The sequence below is a fragment of the Neofelis nebulosa genome, chromosome 11, assembly GCF_028018385.1.
Source record: "Neofelis nebulosa isolate mNeoNeb1 chromosome 11, mNeoNeb1.pri, whole genome shotgun sequence".
In the NCBI taxonomy this organism is placed as follows: domain Eukaryota; kingdom Metazoa; phylum Chordata; class Mammalia; order Carnivora; family Felidae; genus Neofelis; species Neofelis nebulosa.
The window spans coordinates 57311047-57327093 of NC_080792.1; the positions used below are offsets into that span (position 1 = coordinate 57311047).

At 40.9% G+C, this 16047-nt stretch overlaps 1 protein-coding gene across 12 annotated transcripts in view; it reads left to right on the top strand.

Moving 5' to 3' along the window:
* ARHGAP28 (Rho GTPase activating protein 28) overlaps nt 1-16047 on the top strand; it is a 229771-nt gene that overhangs the window by 152655 nt on the left and 61069 nt on the right. For 8 of the 12 annotated variants that reach the window (XR_009251060.1, XM_058692670.1, XM_058692663.1 and 5 more), the window contains 3 exons: nt 705-797; nt 6324-6416; nt 14872-14961. The exons of 1 other annotated variant lie outside the window; for it this stretch is intronic. Coding sequence is in view for 10 of the 11 variants with exons in the window: in XM_058692670.1 (XP_058548653.1) it covers nt 705-797; nt 6324-6416; nt 14872-14961 (276 nt within the window). In the remaining variant the exon portion in view is untranslated. The remainder of the gene's footprint in view (nt 1-704; nt 798-6323; nt 6417-14871; nt 14962-16047) is intronic. 3 more of the 12 variants (XM_058692664.1, XM_058692665.1, XM_058692666.1) reach the window with 3 other exon arrangements.

Consider the following 16047-nt stretch of genomic DNA (forward strand, 5'->3'; position numbering starts at 1 on the left):
TAAAAACTTGATTATATCACCTGTATATACATTTTACTACATGTAACAGAAAACCCAAGAAATCATGAGTTGTACAAATACGGGTGTATTTTTCTCTCTTTAAGAAGAAGGTAAGGTAGGTGTTCCTTTGCAGTAGCATGGATCCATCTTCCTCCTGTCTTTCTATTTTGTCATTCATATGCAACCTTCATCCTTTTGCTTACAAGTTGGCCGGGCTACTTCTAGCACTATATCCATGGTCCTGGAACTTGTACCATCTTACTCCGTCTCCCCGACCTTAGTGTCCTGGAAATCTTACTCTGTAGAATTCCAATTACCTTTCATTGCCCAGAAATGTTTTATGATCATCCTTAGCTTCAAAAGAGCCTAAGAAATTGACCTTTTTTAGTTGGACACAAAAGTCCCTAGAAAAGAAAAAAAAAATCAGGATCCTGTTAAGGAAGGCAGGTGACTGGATTTGGAGTAAACAGCTGACAAACTCCACAGAGACCAGAGTGTCTGTCATTGTGCCCCGAATGTAGTGGGCTCTCGGTGTTGGCTGCTGGATGGCTACATGCGGTGGTCAGTGCACAGCAGGCAAATCTATGAATGTCCCCACACGTCTGTGTGAATGGACACAGGTCATGCAGAGCTCATGACTGAATGCACAATGACACTGGGGAGAAGATACCTGAATAAAAATGCACTTTCATTTTTCTCAATAGCGAGATGATTTTTGTTGTATCCCAGCTCCTCTTTTGGAACTGATCCTGGATGAAGAAGTGATATCAGCAATTCCCTGCAGAAATGGTCAACTGGTAAGATAAAGCAAGGGGACTTGAAAGTAAGGAGGTTAGAAAAAGTAATTATTTCAAGGCAGTTGGGAGAACTTGAGCAAAATGCCTACTTGCCTTGTCACAAAGAAGGAAACAAAGACTCTTAAATTCAGGAATGAATAATTAAATAGTTAAATCCACAAATAACTCCGTGGCCTGTCTGCACCTCGAGTAACAAAACCACAGCTGCAGTTCCAGCCCCAGCCAGAAGTCAAAATGTCAGCTAAACTTTGGTTCTTTTTGCTGAACATGTAGGGGAAGACCTTCTGCTACTCTCCATATATCTGTCAATATTAATTTAGTTCTCTACATATGAAATACTTGACGTTTCAGTTATTTTCTACAGGTAGATGTTTTGTTGGGGGACAGCACCGTAGCATCTTCAATGTGTAACAGGAGGTGGGGAAAGTGCACTGTCTAGCACAGAGGTAAACACCTGTCATTGGAGCCCACCTTGTCTATCTTAGTACAAAGTTTCAAAAAGGGCTAACCTGAGCTCATCATTGCCAATGAAGTGATCTCAGTGGAAGGCCTGCATGTGTGTGTGTGTGTGTGTGTGTGTATGTGTGTGTGTGTGAGATGAATGCCATGCCATCATCTGTACCATTTGGCCTAAGGCCTAGGTCCTCTTACTGAAGTGAGGTGCCCAGAGTAGGAGACGTAGAAAGACATGGAGTTATTGACATCTGCCTCCACTTGGACTCATGGCAGCAGAAATTTATGGTGAGAGACTTTCCTCTGGTATGACTCATGTTTCCTTCTCTTTAGCTCTACTTTTTTTTTTCCTTCCTAGTAGAGGAAGAGGGATTCTTTTGCTGTTTTAAGAATGACCCTTGTATCATTTTTGATCTGATGAATAATGATGCTGATGATAATCTTTAGTTTCTGTACAGTTTATTTTCATTTTATACATACTTTATGTAGGACATTCTGTCTGGATCTTGAAAAATTGTCCTAATACAGGCTAGCCCTTTGTTGCTTGCAAATGCTGCTTAAGGGTTTGGATGTGGCCCGATGTTCTGGCTGCCCCTCTGTTGCCTGAGGGTAGGTCAGGTTCTGGAGGAGGAATGTGGTTAGCTGGAGCTGGGAGCAATCCAGTAGATTTTGTCTCTAATTGTTTTTCCCTCCAATTTCATTATATTTCTCATAGAAGTGTTAACTCCGTTTAGTCAGAAGTCTTTACTTTTTCTGTTGAGCTGGCAGCAAGTGTCCTCAGGTTTTAGATTGTTCCTGAATTACAGGGAGTCTTACATACCTTACTTCCAACCAGGACACTTGATCTGAGTTGTGATTCCTCTCTGTCTGCCCCTGACTCCTCAGACCACCAGAGGAGGGGCATGTAGAATAGACACTAGTGTTTTCAAATGATGGATTTCTGTGAGGTTTCACCCTAGCTGACTCTGTCTTCTCTTTTAATCGCCTCCTCTTTACCCTGTAGGTAAGGGAGGGATTCCCACCCTAGGGTTATAGGGGTGGCTTGACACCTGACAACGGACAGAGAAGGTCAACAGCAATTTATTATCACATGTTCTCACAGCTTGGGTTAGGAGGACACCAGACACCACACAGAGCTACATGTGGGGTGCACTTGGGAACAGAGTGAATAACCAAGGGTTGTAGCAAGCAGGCCGTGTAGTATCAAGAGAGCACGGCTCCCCTTGGTTCCCATGGGAGGATGTGATTGGCTTGTTTGAATAATTCCACAGGCTGACGGGGAACTGAAAGCCACTACTGAAGGATAAGCAGGAATTGTGTCTGGCCTCCTGGATAAGGAGCATTGTTCTGCTAGGGGACCTTATATAAGGGAGCAGAGTGGGACGGAGGCTTGTAGTTAGACCATTTATGGCCCTTCTGCTTTTACCAGATGTAAGGCAGCACGTAAGAGAGGCTTTTTGAAGTCTTACTTGCCACACTTAACACACCATCCTAACCATGGACTCCCGTGATTGTCTAGGCTTATTTTGTTTCTTTTCCCTTTTTTCACTATTTTTTTTAATTTCAATTCCTGGAAGGTCTTATCACCTTTTAAAGGTGAATCAAGGGGCAACTGTGGTGCCGAACAATCGAAGAAATCTAGCAGTAAGATGGAAGAGGACATTAAAGTTTTATTCCAGGCCCTGCTCTGAACTACTGAGCAGTTTATAGAATGGGAAAGGGAGTACCATTCTTTCTCCCAGGAGGATGGTGAGGGCTAACATAGCAGAATGACTACAGAGAACAGTAAAACTATTAATTTGCATAATCCTACATATTACAAAATGTTACAGCTTCTTAGCAGATTGTACCTTTTATCCTTTGAGCGAATCTGGCAAGAAATCTCTCTGGATACTAAATTTTCATTCCTAAAAACTTAAATCCTACATTGAGGAGGGCACCTGTTGGAATGGGCACTGGGTGTTATATGGAAACAATTTGACAATAAGTTATATTCACTATAAAATAAATAAATAAATAAACAAACATTAAAAAAAGAATTAAAAAAATAAAAACTTAAATCCTAAATTGGTGAGTATCAAAGTGCTAGGCCCTAAATTAATTTTTCAGAAATTTTTAAATATTAATGTTTGCTTTTTCATATAGTGCTAACGTTGAGAAATTTGATTTCTCTCTACATCTTATTTTGTATCCTTTCACTTTTGCATTTCTGGAAGCCTTTTGCATTTATCTTTTTTGATGTTTTGTTTTTATTTTTGAGAGAGAGCATGTACATGTATGCACGCAAGCGGGGGCAGAGAAGAAGGGGGACAGAGGATCTGTGCAGACAGCAGAAAACACTTTGCGGGCTCAGACTCATGAATCCTGAGATCATGGCCTGTCAACTGATTGAGCCACCCAGGTGCCCCTTAAATTTATCTTTAGTGTTAGAGACCTGAACTGCCATAAGGGTATGAAATCTTTTTTTTTTTTTTTAATCATGATCAGCACTCAGCTTTTTGTTTCTGAAAAACATTACTTTTCTTTCAGTTATGACCATTCTCTTCCCAGAATTTCTTTAATTATTTCATCATTTCCATTTTCTCTATTCTTCCTTTTATTGCCTCTATATTAAACTTCTATATTTCTTAAATTGTCTGTTATATTTCCTTGTCTTTTTTTTCTGTTCTGTATGCTAGTAGATTTTGTCTATGTCATTTTGTAAATCCCTGATTCTCCTTTTAGCCATGAGTGGTTATAATTTAGCCTCTATTGATTTTTTAATTCAGTAGTCATACTGCTAATTGACAAGAACTCCTTCTTTTTCACTCACTTCCCTTTATTTTTATAGTTACTCCTGACTTATGGTTGTACTATTTTCTCAAATATTTCTGAAATTAATTCATTTTAAGCCTTTTCCCTTCTCTCAATTCTTTTTCACAGAATGTTTATCACTGTACCTTTTTAGAATTTTTTTTTTTTTTTTTCTCCACGAGTGACTTTTTCCTAACATTGATTTTCTCCGGTGCCTGATGGTTCTTAGTGATTGATTTATATTTATTAATGGACTAGATTGACTAATTAATTACTTAGGATATGTCATTGCTGTATGATTTCTCTGCCATGATACAGATATTTTCCCAAAGGACTCTTTATCGAGTAAGAAGGCTGATTTCGGGTACTGTGTAAGTGAGTAAGGTATGTGAATGTTGTGTGAATGGAAGTTAGTTTCACTGTATATATGGGTGAGTATGCATGCTCGTGTGCACGCGCACGCGCACACACACACACACACACACACACACACACACACACATACACATGCAAGCGTACACCAAAGGGAGAAGTGGTAAATGATTTCATTTCTTGCTATCCAAGACAAAACTGTTGTTTCCCATTATTCTCCCTTCCATGTCTTTCATGGCAGCCCAGAGTAACCTGATACTGAGGTCTGTTTTAGTTCTGATCCCGGACTACTACCCATGGCAGGTGGTTCACTGCACCCAGAGTGCTTTTAGCTGCTGCCTGCTGTTCAGTGTAAAGGGAGCTTTTGGGAGGTCTGTCTGGCCTCTCCATTGACAAAACATTTTACGATAAATTATTGCAGCTGTTCCGCTAGGGCCCCATCCTACCCTTTCTAATTTTCACACTGAGGTTACTTGGTTGTCTGTTTGCTTTTTGTAGATTTATCTTTTCCTTGCCAGCAGTATTGTTTTATGCTATTCTTAGGCTAAAATCTGTGCAATTATGAAATACGTTATTTATGTTTTATTCCCCAGGAATTTCTAACAATTTCTCACCTGTTATTAGTACACCTTGTTGGTTTCCAGTGCCATTTGGAGCTGGTCTTACAATCCCGTTCTCTAATTCTGAGTGATTGGGAGTGGTGTGCCCTCAGTCCTCTGTCCTGACCTGGCTTCTTGTATTGCCTCATTATCATTGTTTTCACTTCAAAACAGATGTATGTTTTTCTTATGAATATAATGTGTACACTTTGGGGGAAAATTAGAAAATATGGAAAAGCAAGATGAAAAATAACAGCTTCTGAAGTTTCATGTAGAAGTTTATGATTTCACTATTATCCAGTGTGTTTAATTTGGCACAATGGTGCTTCAATCATAGAATAGAATAATTGCATCTTATTTGGGGGAATGCCATTATATCACAAGTGCTGCTAAAAATCTTAGAGCATATGCACAAAGCCTATAATGCCATCGATCACAATTGGAATAGTCTCCAAATATACTTGCTGCATAATGAAAATCAGAGCTTTTACAATATTCAGTGAATGGGAATGAAATGTTTGGTTCAGTCACGTGTGTTTGTGAGACCATGAATCTACTGTATTTCCAGTTTCTTAATTGAAAAAAAAACTGACTACTTTTGCTGATTTATAAGTCATTACCAAAAGTCATAAAGTCTGATTTTAAAGTAGCATAGTTTTATCAGTAAGCTGCATGACTTAGACAATTAGAGATTTATTGTCCTTATAAAATAAGAAGTCTGAGGCTGGTGTGGCTGGTATCCCTAGCCTGGATCTACCGACTTTTTCATCTTTCCACTCTGCTCCACGTAGCATGTGGGCTTATATTTAATGCTTATAGGCTTATATTTAATGCCTGGGCATCACAGGCATCATGTCCATGTTCTGGAAGAAGCATCAGCCAGCAGATTCTGTCCACTTAAACAAGAAAATACTAGCCTTCCTGGATGCTCTACCAAGTAGGATTTTACTTGTATCTCATTGGTCATAACCATCACATGATCACACTTTAGTCTTTTTAGTTTAGATGTAGCATCTTGGAATAGATCATGATATTCGTAAGTTAAGAAGGAAATAAAAGTGGATTTTGGCAGGTAATTAACAGTGTCTGCTCTTGAGACCAACTTCTGCTATAGTACACAGTATTTATGAGGATCAGTATAATTGTGGATGAATTGGCAAATGCCCTTGACATTGCACAGGTCAGTCATTAACTCTGTATATCACCACATGGCTGTCCATTTATAGAGTTTGTGTAATGAATAATTGAATAAACAGTCTTGTTGGGACAGATATGCCTGAATAAAAATGGCTTTCGTTTCTCTCATTAGCCAGGTGATACCTGTGACAATCATACTGCTCAGTTGGATGGTCCCCAGGAGGAAAAAGAGCTACCAGGAGTTATGAAAACAAGTGATTCCTTGGTAAGTTATAGCAGGAAAGTTGGGAGTAGGGATGAATGAAGAGGCCATTTTTTTTTTCCCCAAGACAATCAGGCAAAACTTCAAAACAGTGCACCGTAATTAAGATGACTGGACAGCCACAGCTGTCAACATACCTATCTACCTTTAATCAATTTATAGGAAAACATTCAGCAGTAAACAAACCCAAGTTTAATAGTTAAGCTCACAAATAATTGCATGCTCTATAAAAACAGATAAATACCCAGAAAACCAATGACGGTAGGCCGTTTCTGGGGCAGATTTAGTTTCTTTGTTTTTTCTTTTATTTAAAGAAATTCTCATAAGTGCTAGTTCCATCGAGTCATAGGTCCATCTGTTGGAGGAGAAGCAGGTGTCCTCAGGTTTTCTATTTTCCCAGTGCAGGGTGAATACCAGGCACCTTTCTTCTGACCATACATGTAACCCCAGGTATCCAGTGCCTTTTTCCCTTCTCCCTTTTCCTACTTTTACCCATCCCCACTTCTTCTCCCAGCTGACCCAGAGGAGGGAAAAGTCAGGCAAGCCTCACAAGAAGGGTCAAGCTTATATCCATTTACAACCAGGAAAGTTTACTTTATTCACGGTTCAGCCCAGAGCCTTTTCTCACATGTTTCTATGTACACTCCTTCAAGCAGTCTTTTCTCTCCTTTGGTGGAGGTTGTGTAGTGTTTTCTTTCTTGTTTTTCCATGCTCATGTTCCCTGTCCTGGCTTCCTCCCAGATTAGCAAAAGGCAGAATGGGGAGGGGCGCCTGGGTGGCTCAGTCGGTTGAGCGTCCGACTTCGGCTCAGGTCATGATCTCGCGGTCCTTGAGTTCGAGCCCCGCGTCGGGCTCTGTGCTGACAGCTCAGAGCCTGGAGCCTGCTTTCGATTCTGTGTCTCCCTCTCTCTGACCCTCCCCCGTTCATGCTCTGTCTCTCTCTGTCTCAAAAATAATTAAACGTTAAAAAAAAAACAAAAAAAAAAGAAGTGTTAAAAAAAAAAGGCAGAATGGGGAATCCCAATAGGTTCCCTCCTCCCTGCTGAGATGGTGCAAGGGAGTCTTTGTTTGAATGTGCATGTATTGAGCCCACCTGTGGTTACTCACACCTTTGGTTGTCCTCTCTCCTAATTTGGACATGATGGTAGTTGTCTTTTTCAAAATTTTCTCCATTTGCTTTCTTCATTAGTGCAGTTTTGATGGAGAGGGAGTTCGACTGTAGAAAGGAATTTGTGTTATTTCTGGAACATCTCTGTCCAATCACCCCTGATATGAATGTTGCTGGGAATCTTTTTTCCTATTTTTTAGTTATGTTTTGTTCGCTCTATTAGGTTTTAGGAAAGAGAGTTTGGATCATCTGACTTAACTTTCCCATTTAATCCCAGAATATAACCCCGGTTGTTTACAGAAATAACACAAGATTTCTTTTGATATTAAAAATTATCCCCAGTCTGCTCCCTGCTGGTATTTGACCTTTGATTCCCTTAACTTAACTACACAAATCCTTTACTTTTGAAAACAAATCAACTTTCTCTTTCAAGAACATACCCCGAGCTTTCCATTGGTAAAGGTTTGTTTGGTCTTTTCTCACCTTTTAACATGGGAAAAAGATTTGAACAGATGCCTCACCAAAGAAAATATGGGGATGGCAAATTAACCTCAGGAAAGGTGCTCAGTATCACTGGTGATTATGGAAATGCAAATACAGCCACAGGGAGGTGTCTCTACATAACCTGCCGAATGCAAGACTGACCCTCTCATCTGCTGCTAAGGGTGCAGAGCAGTTGACACTGCTGCCCTGCTGGTGGTAGTGTAAGATGGTCTATCCACTTTGGAAAATAATTTGGCAACTTCTTTTTTTTTTAAATATTAAAAAAAACTTATTTTGATGTTTATTCATTTTTGAGAGAGAGAGAGACCGCGCGCGCGTGCGCGCACACACACACGCACGAGCACGAGCGGGGGAGGGGCAGAGAGAGAGAGAGGGAGGCACAGAATCCGAAGCAGGCTCCAGGCTCTGAGCTGTCAGTACAGAGCCCCACGCGGGGCTCAAAGCCATGAACTGGGAGATCATGACCTGAGCTGAAGTCAGAAGCTTAACTGACTGAGCCTCCAGGCACCCCTGGCAACCTTCAACTGTTAACGCATATACCTACTTCAAACCTAGCCATTTTACTCATACATAATATATATTACCACGAAGACTTACTTACAAATGTTTCTCACGTAATAGATCCAAACAGGGAACGACCATTTTTACCTACAGGTGGATGAACAAATTCTCGTATATCCATACAATGGAATATTACTCAGCAATAAAAAGCAATGAACTATTAATATGTACAACATGGGTGGATCTCAGAATAATTATGCCATGTGAAAAAAGCCAGACCAAAAAGATTCAACTTCTGTAAATCATGGAAAATGCAAACTAACCTATAGTGAGGGAAAGGAGATTGTGATTGCCTGGAGACCTGGGGATGGGTGAGGAAAGGAGGGAAGGAAGGTTTGACAGGGGTATAAGAAAGTTTTTGGTGTGCTCCTTTTGTTCACTGTATTGACTATGGTGATGGTTTCACTGGTCTAAATATTTCTCAAAACGACATCAAAATGCATGCTTTTACTCTTTAAATATTGGCAGTTAATTGTAGGTTATACCTAAATAAACCTTTAAAACAGAGTTCATATAATATATTATGATTTCATTAATATCCAAAGTGTTTATTTTGCAACAAGCTACATTAAGTAAAGAAGTAGTCTTTTTATGTATTATATGTGGTGGACCCTTGACTCTGAACTGCAAATGCCACTGAATTTGGGCATTGACAAAAGTCTTACAACTCAGTCTTCCATCAACAAACCTACTCTACAAACCACTCCTTATATAGATAAAATGTGCAGTCCACATAAATGAATTAGTCATTTGGGGTGTTAGTCTAGTCGAAAAGCAAAGCAGTTCATCTAGTATATTTCCAATGTCTTAAGTGAGTGAAATCAAATGGCTACACTTGGTATTGATTCATAATTTACTGCAAAATACAATCATCATACCATCTGTTTAAAAAATGTCAGTTACATCTGCGTTTGCTTCATGGAAAAGAAAATCTAAAGAACTTTGATTTAAACAAGTGGGAGTTTGTTTTAGTCACAAAACAAGGAACCAATGGTGGGTAGGCCAAGGTTGGTACCACTGTGTACAATGCAATGCCAGTGTTAGCATGAACTTTTAACTTTTTCCTTTTTTTTTTTTTTAAATTTTTTTTTTTTTCAACGTTTTTTATTTATTTTTGGGACAGAGAGAGACAGAGCATGAACGGGGGAGGGGCAGAGAGAGAGGGAGACACAGAATCGGAAACAGGCTCCAGGCTCCGAGCCATCAGCCCAGAGCCTGACGCGGGGCTCGAACTCACGGACCGCGAGATCGTGACCTGGCTGAAGTCGGACGCTTAACCGACTGCGCCACCCAGGCGCCCCTTAACTTTTTCCTTTTATGCTGCCACTGTAGCGTACGGATTTAATCCAGCAGACTCTGAATACCATGTTGATGTTCCTGATAGGAATATGTGTAAAATGAGTGACCCTTATTAACAGAAGACCTTAGCTGTCAGGGAAAACCTTTATGGCAGAATTCCTCTTATTGCTCATTCAATGTTGCACTCTTATATTATTGTTTTTCTTTTCTTTTCTTATTTTGGTTACCTGAATCTCATTCCTTTATGTATAAGTGGTTTCGTTTGTTTGTTTGTTCACCGTGCAAATTTTTTCAACTTTGGCATTTTTAATTGATTTTGAATTTACTGCTGGAGTTCTGAACCATCATGAGGATCTGCCCTTTACTGCATTCATTTTGGCCATTGCTCCGCAAGTTCCTTCTATCCAAGGACTTTTTTTTTTCCCTCCAGTTTCTGCACACTGTCTTCTGTTATGTTTTACATTATTTTCTCCCCATTTTCCGTGTTTCCAGCCTTCTAGAACACATGTTAGATGGTTGTCTCTTTGCTTGAATTTCAGTGCCTCCGAAATTTCCTCTCCTGTTAGCCTGTTTGCTTGGATTTCTTCATCTTTATGTTGCAGATTAATAGTTTTTTCTTGGTCATGATGGTATTATTGTAGCTTATCTCACTCGTTTTCTGAATTTCAGTAAACGTATTCTTCTTTTTTCCCATTATTGTAGCAGTGGGCTCATGGTTCAGAGTAGCCATAGCCCCTTAAATCCCTCTGAAGAGAAGAATTACATTTGTTTTTTTTAATATATTTTTTAATGTTTGTTTATTTTTGAGAGAGAGAGAAAGCATGCTCGTGCAAGAGCGAGTGAGCGGGGAAGGGCAGAGAGTGAGGGAGACACAGAATCTGAAGCAGGCTCTAGGCTCTGAGCTGTCAGCACAGAGCCTGATGCAGGGCTTGAACCCGCGAGCCGTGAGATCATGACCTGAGCTGAAGTCGGACGCTTAACCGACTGAGCCACCCAGGTACTGCAAAGAATTACATTTTTTTAAGGAATCAAAATATTTTTATGTTTTTTTACTGAAGTAGATTTACAAACAATGCATACATGTGTTTTAGGTGTATAATTCAATTGGTTGTAACATATGTTTTTACCCACATAACCACAAGTTAGTCAAAACAGAGAAAATTTCCATCACCCCAGAAATCTCCTTGGGGCCCTTTCCCTTATCCTCCTGCTCCTCCTGCCCCTCCTCCAGGCAAGCCCTGCGCTGATTTCTAACCCTTAGGTTGGTTTTAACTTCCATATAAGTAGAATTATAAATACAATGTACTCTTGTATCTGTCTTGTTTTCACTCAAAATAATTTTTAGATTCATCCATTTGATGCATATGTTGGAAGTTGGTCCTTTTATTACTACCAATAATCCATTGCACAAATATACTATTGGTATATCTATTCACCTGTTGATAGACATTTGGATTGTTTCCAGTTTTGAGCAATTATGCATGTTACCACAATGAACATTCATATCATATAAAGGATGTGTATTCTCATCATTTCTCTTGGGTAAAGATGCAACATAATTTAGATTTTTGGCAGACAACCTACCCACAGGCCATCACCCATAGCTCATAGACTCAGAAAGAAATAATAGGTAAATCAAAAATAACTAAATTCTTTTTTTTTTTTAATTTGAGGGAGAGAGAGAGAGAGACAGAGCATGAGCAGGGGAGGAGCAGAGAGAGGGACACACAGAATTTGAAGCAGTCTCAAGGCTCTGAACTGTCAACACAGAGTCCGACGTGGGGCTTGAACTCGTAAACTGCAGGATCATGACCTGAGCCAAAGTTGGCCGTTTCACCATCTGAGTCACCCAGGCACCCCTAACTAAATTCTATCTTTTAAAAAAAGTGTCTATAGGGAGAAGCAACAGCAAAAACTAATTTTTTGTGTGTGTCTCCCAAGTGGAGGATGTCGTCAGCTAAAGCTTGGTCCTTGGGGGTAAGCTCATACAGAAAAACAACAGACTACCATGTAAAAAATTTTTTTTCAGTATTTTCACTATCAACTAAGATATAAATATTTAGGGTTTTTTTTCCAGTTATTTTTCAAATACAAACCTCTTAAGTGGAGAAATGCCAGCTTTTAGAATGTGTAATAATAAGTGACACAAACAGTGAAGTGTCCGAGTGTGAGAACCATCTGATCAGGGAAGTGCATATCTCCCATTAGGTGGCAGCAAGCGTTTTAGGTTTTAGGTTTTGCGTCCACTGCAGAGAGAGCTTTGTACCAAGACTATGGATCCAGGTTGTTTTTTCCCATCCAGTTCCCTAGTCCCTCCCTCATACCACTGTCCTTGAGAATCCTGTCACAGCAAGAGGGTGAGGTGATCCACCCGAGACTCCATCCAAGGAGGCATAGGGTGGAAAGTGTTCCACAAGGCAGAAGGTACCAGCACACTCTCAGGTGGAACTACAAGCCCTGTGGGCTCTCAAAATCCTCTGCAGAATCATAGCACAGGACTTTATTAATTTTTAATCAATTAGAAAATTGCTGTATGTTTCCTTTGCACTTGAGTGGATCAATTTTTCTGAAGGCCAAAATTTTGATTGTGTGTTCTTGTGAGCGAGTGGAGTGTCCTTAGCTTTAAGGTGCATAGAGGAGGCAGGTAGGTTGGTAAACGTTGTCCCTAGATGCGAAGGATGCCAAGGATGAAGGATGAAGGACCTAAGTCATTACTTACAGGCAAAGCTGACTTCATTTCAGTCTCCCCTCCATGGCTTTTGTTGTGGCCTCCTGATTTCCTTCTCTCTCAGACCCTTATACTCACAATAGGAACCCACCGCCCAAGGTAGTTAGTTCATTTTATTTGGACTACATTTTGGGAGGGCTTCCTCGGTTATATTTAGGGGCTGTCTACATATTTTAGGAGCTGGTCTGCTTGGCTCCTATTTTGCAAACATTTTTTAACTATGTACCTGGGACTCTTTCCTAGTCTTTGTACAGTTCTGTGTTGTTTGTTTTTCTTCTCCCTCTCTGGAAATTTCCTTTCATGCTGCTCAGGGGTAAAGATTTTTATTTTACCAAACTAATTCTATTTTCTTTTCATCTACAAATTTCTATGAGTTGGTCTGCTGTAGAATTCTGTACTGGTTCCCAGTGCTATTAAAAATGTCGTCCTTTGGGGCGCCTGGGTGGCGCAGTCGGTGAAGCGTCCGACTTCAGCCAGGTCACGATCTCGCGGTCCGTGAGTTCGAGCCCCGCGTCAGGCTCTGGGCCGATGGCTCAGAGCCTGGAGCCTGCTTCTGATTCTGTGTCTCCCTCTCTCTCTGCCCCTCCCCCGTTCATGCTCTGTCTCTCTCTGTCCCAAAAATAAATAAAAAACGTTGGAAAAAAAAAATTTAAAAAAAAATAAAAATGTCGTCCTTTAAAAAAAATGTCTTCCTTTAAAAAAATATATGTTTTCTGCCATTTCAGTGATTGGGGATAGGAAGGGTAGATAATTGTCAGTTCACCATCTTGACTTAAATTTCTTATACCAGTTCTTGTGTTTTATTTGTCCCTTAAAAAAAAAAAGTCCTTTGCTCACCTTGTAAAGTAATGCCTGTCCTCTATAAGAAATTTAGAGGGGCGGGGCACCTGGGTGGCTCAGTCGGTTGAGCATCCGACTTCAAGCTCAGGTCATGATCTCGTGGTTCATGGGTTTGAGCCCCACATCGGGCTGTGTGCTGACAGCTCGGAGCCTGGAGCCTGCTTCGGATTCTATGTCTCCCTCTCTGTCTCTGCCCCTCCTCCACTCATCCTCTGTCTCTCTCTCTCTCAAAACTAAGTAAACATTAAAAAAATTAAAAAAAAAAAAAAAAAAAAAAAGAAATTTAGAGGGGCACCTGGGTGGCTCAGTCGGTTAAGCATCCGACTTCGGCTCAGGTCATGATCTCTCGGTTTGTGAGTTCAAGCCCTGCATTGGGTCCTGTGCTGACAGCTCAGAGCCTGGAGCCTGCTTCGGATTCTGTGTCTCCCCGTTTCTCATCCCCTCCCATTCTCAAGCTCTCTCTCTCTGTCTCTCAATAATAAATAAGCGTTAAAAAATTACAAAAAAAAAAGAAATTTAGAAAATGTGGTCAAGCAAGGTGAGCAACAGTTTTTTAAAAGACAGAATACTGTATGTATTCATAAGTATCATATGCATCATATTTTGCAGTAAGGTTCCTTCAGTAAAGAATATTTATGTCTTAAATTTTAGTGAAGCCATTGTCTGCTAAAGCAAAAATCTATTTCCAGCTTTATAAACATAACGTGGTGCTGTTGCTGCTGAATTCTCGTCACTGCAGAAGATAATCATAGGGTGTGTTTAAAAAGTAAGATTAGACAGGTTTGTGTTTGGCCATGTGTAATGGAAGCATTGGAGTTACTTTGCTTCACATGGAGATTTGGAGGTCCAAGTCTGACAGGGCATCCACCTGATACCTTTGCACAAACCCAGGTGGGTTTGATCTTCTGCCCCTGCCATCCTTTGCCGTGGCCATCATGCTTATTCGAGCAAGATACCCGGCAACTGTAGGCTGTCATCTGCGGTGCTGTCATGAGTGTACAGGAGCTGACCAGATTCTTTTTTGGTCAGGAAAGCCTCAGCCATTCCGGAAGCCCTCTTGGTAAAATTACACTTGCATCTCGTGGACCACACTTGTCACGTGATCACTCTTAGCCGCAAAGAATCCTGGAAATGGGGTTCTTTGGTTTAACTCCCTGGAACCACACCAAGACATTGTTAAAGCAAAGGGAGTTTGTGGCGGGCAACGGCAGTGTCTGCTACAGGGGCCAGCGTCTGTCCAGTGTCTGCCAGAGGGCCTGGCATTTAGGTACTCACGGTAATGTTCCCTGAAGGGCTGCCCAAGCAGTCACGACTTTGTATGTTGTCACACACATCTAAATACATACACATAGTGCAGTACACAAACACATTAGAAGTGTCTGCCTGAATAAGAATGGTACTTTCGTTTCTCCGTCTAGCCAGATGATGCTTCTCTCAACAGTACCGCCCTGTCAGATGGGTCCCCAGATGAAGAAGGGAGTTTTACAGTTCCCAGGAGTGGCTCTGTGGTAAGTCGTCACATGCCAAGACAATTGCACATCAGGGCAAAACTGCAAGTTCAAGGCGAGAAGAAGCAATTTCCTCAAAACAGATACGAAAAACTTGAACTGAGATTGCAAAGAAACCACAGCTGCCAGTAGACCCACCAGTGTTTGAACAGTTAGGAAGTAGGAGACTCAAAACTGAGGAACAACTAGATCTTAGTTTAAAAGAGAGCTCCATAAACTAATACCTCTATGGTCAGAAAACAAAGGATGTTCTCTACGTGTATCAAGCACGGAGGAATTTACCTTTGGTCCTCTGGGCTGAGTTCACATCAGTGATCCAGCCTAACTCTGCCATTTGACCCAAAGGTCCTCTTACCTGCAGGATAAATTAAAAAGCCCTCATCCTGATATTGAAGGCACTGTTGCCTACATTTCCAGCCTTAGATCACACCCATATAAATCCTCCAATTCAGACAGATTCTGTACTTTTCTTTCTCAGAAAGTCTCCTCATTCCCCCTCCCCAGAACCACTGGGGATCCCCGCCTGGGGTCTCTCTGTAGCTGCTCTGGCAGGGAGGTTACAATGGACCAGAAGAAGTGAGAGACCCTGGTAAATGAGATAGCAGTTCTTTGATGACAGGATGACTGGAAGGCAAGAGCCCATTAGTCAGGCAAATGGAGAGGGCGCATTTACAAGTCCCTCTGGGCAGTAGTTTCTCATCTGGTATCCACTTTGAGAGAAAGGATAGTTGATGTTCACATGCATAACACATTAGATCCCCACTGTTCGGAGAGACAAAGCTGTTAGCCCCAGGTGAAGGAGCTTTTCTGTTGTGTTTTCAGAGTTTTGGTTTTCAAATTGCTTTGCTACAGTGATCTATAAAAAGCATAAAAGAATGCGAGTGTCTTTGTCGATGGGTAACTTATAAATAGCATTACAGGTTATGGCACAGATGGGTTAGGGGTTACCCACAGTGTCTGACCTACTGGCTTTAAATTCAGCTGCTACTTTCCTATTTAAGACTGCATTGGAATGCAAATGAGTGAGGATGTCTCTGTTTTAGAGATAATCTCCAGTACTGATGGCTGAAAACAGAGTAAGTCATT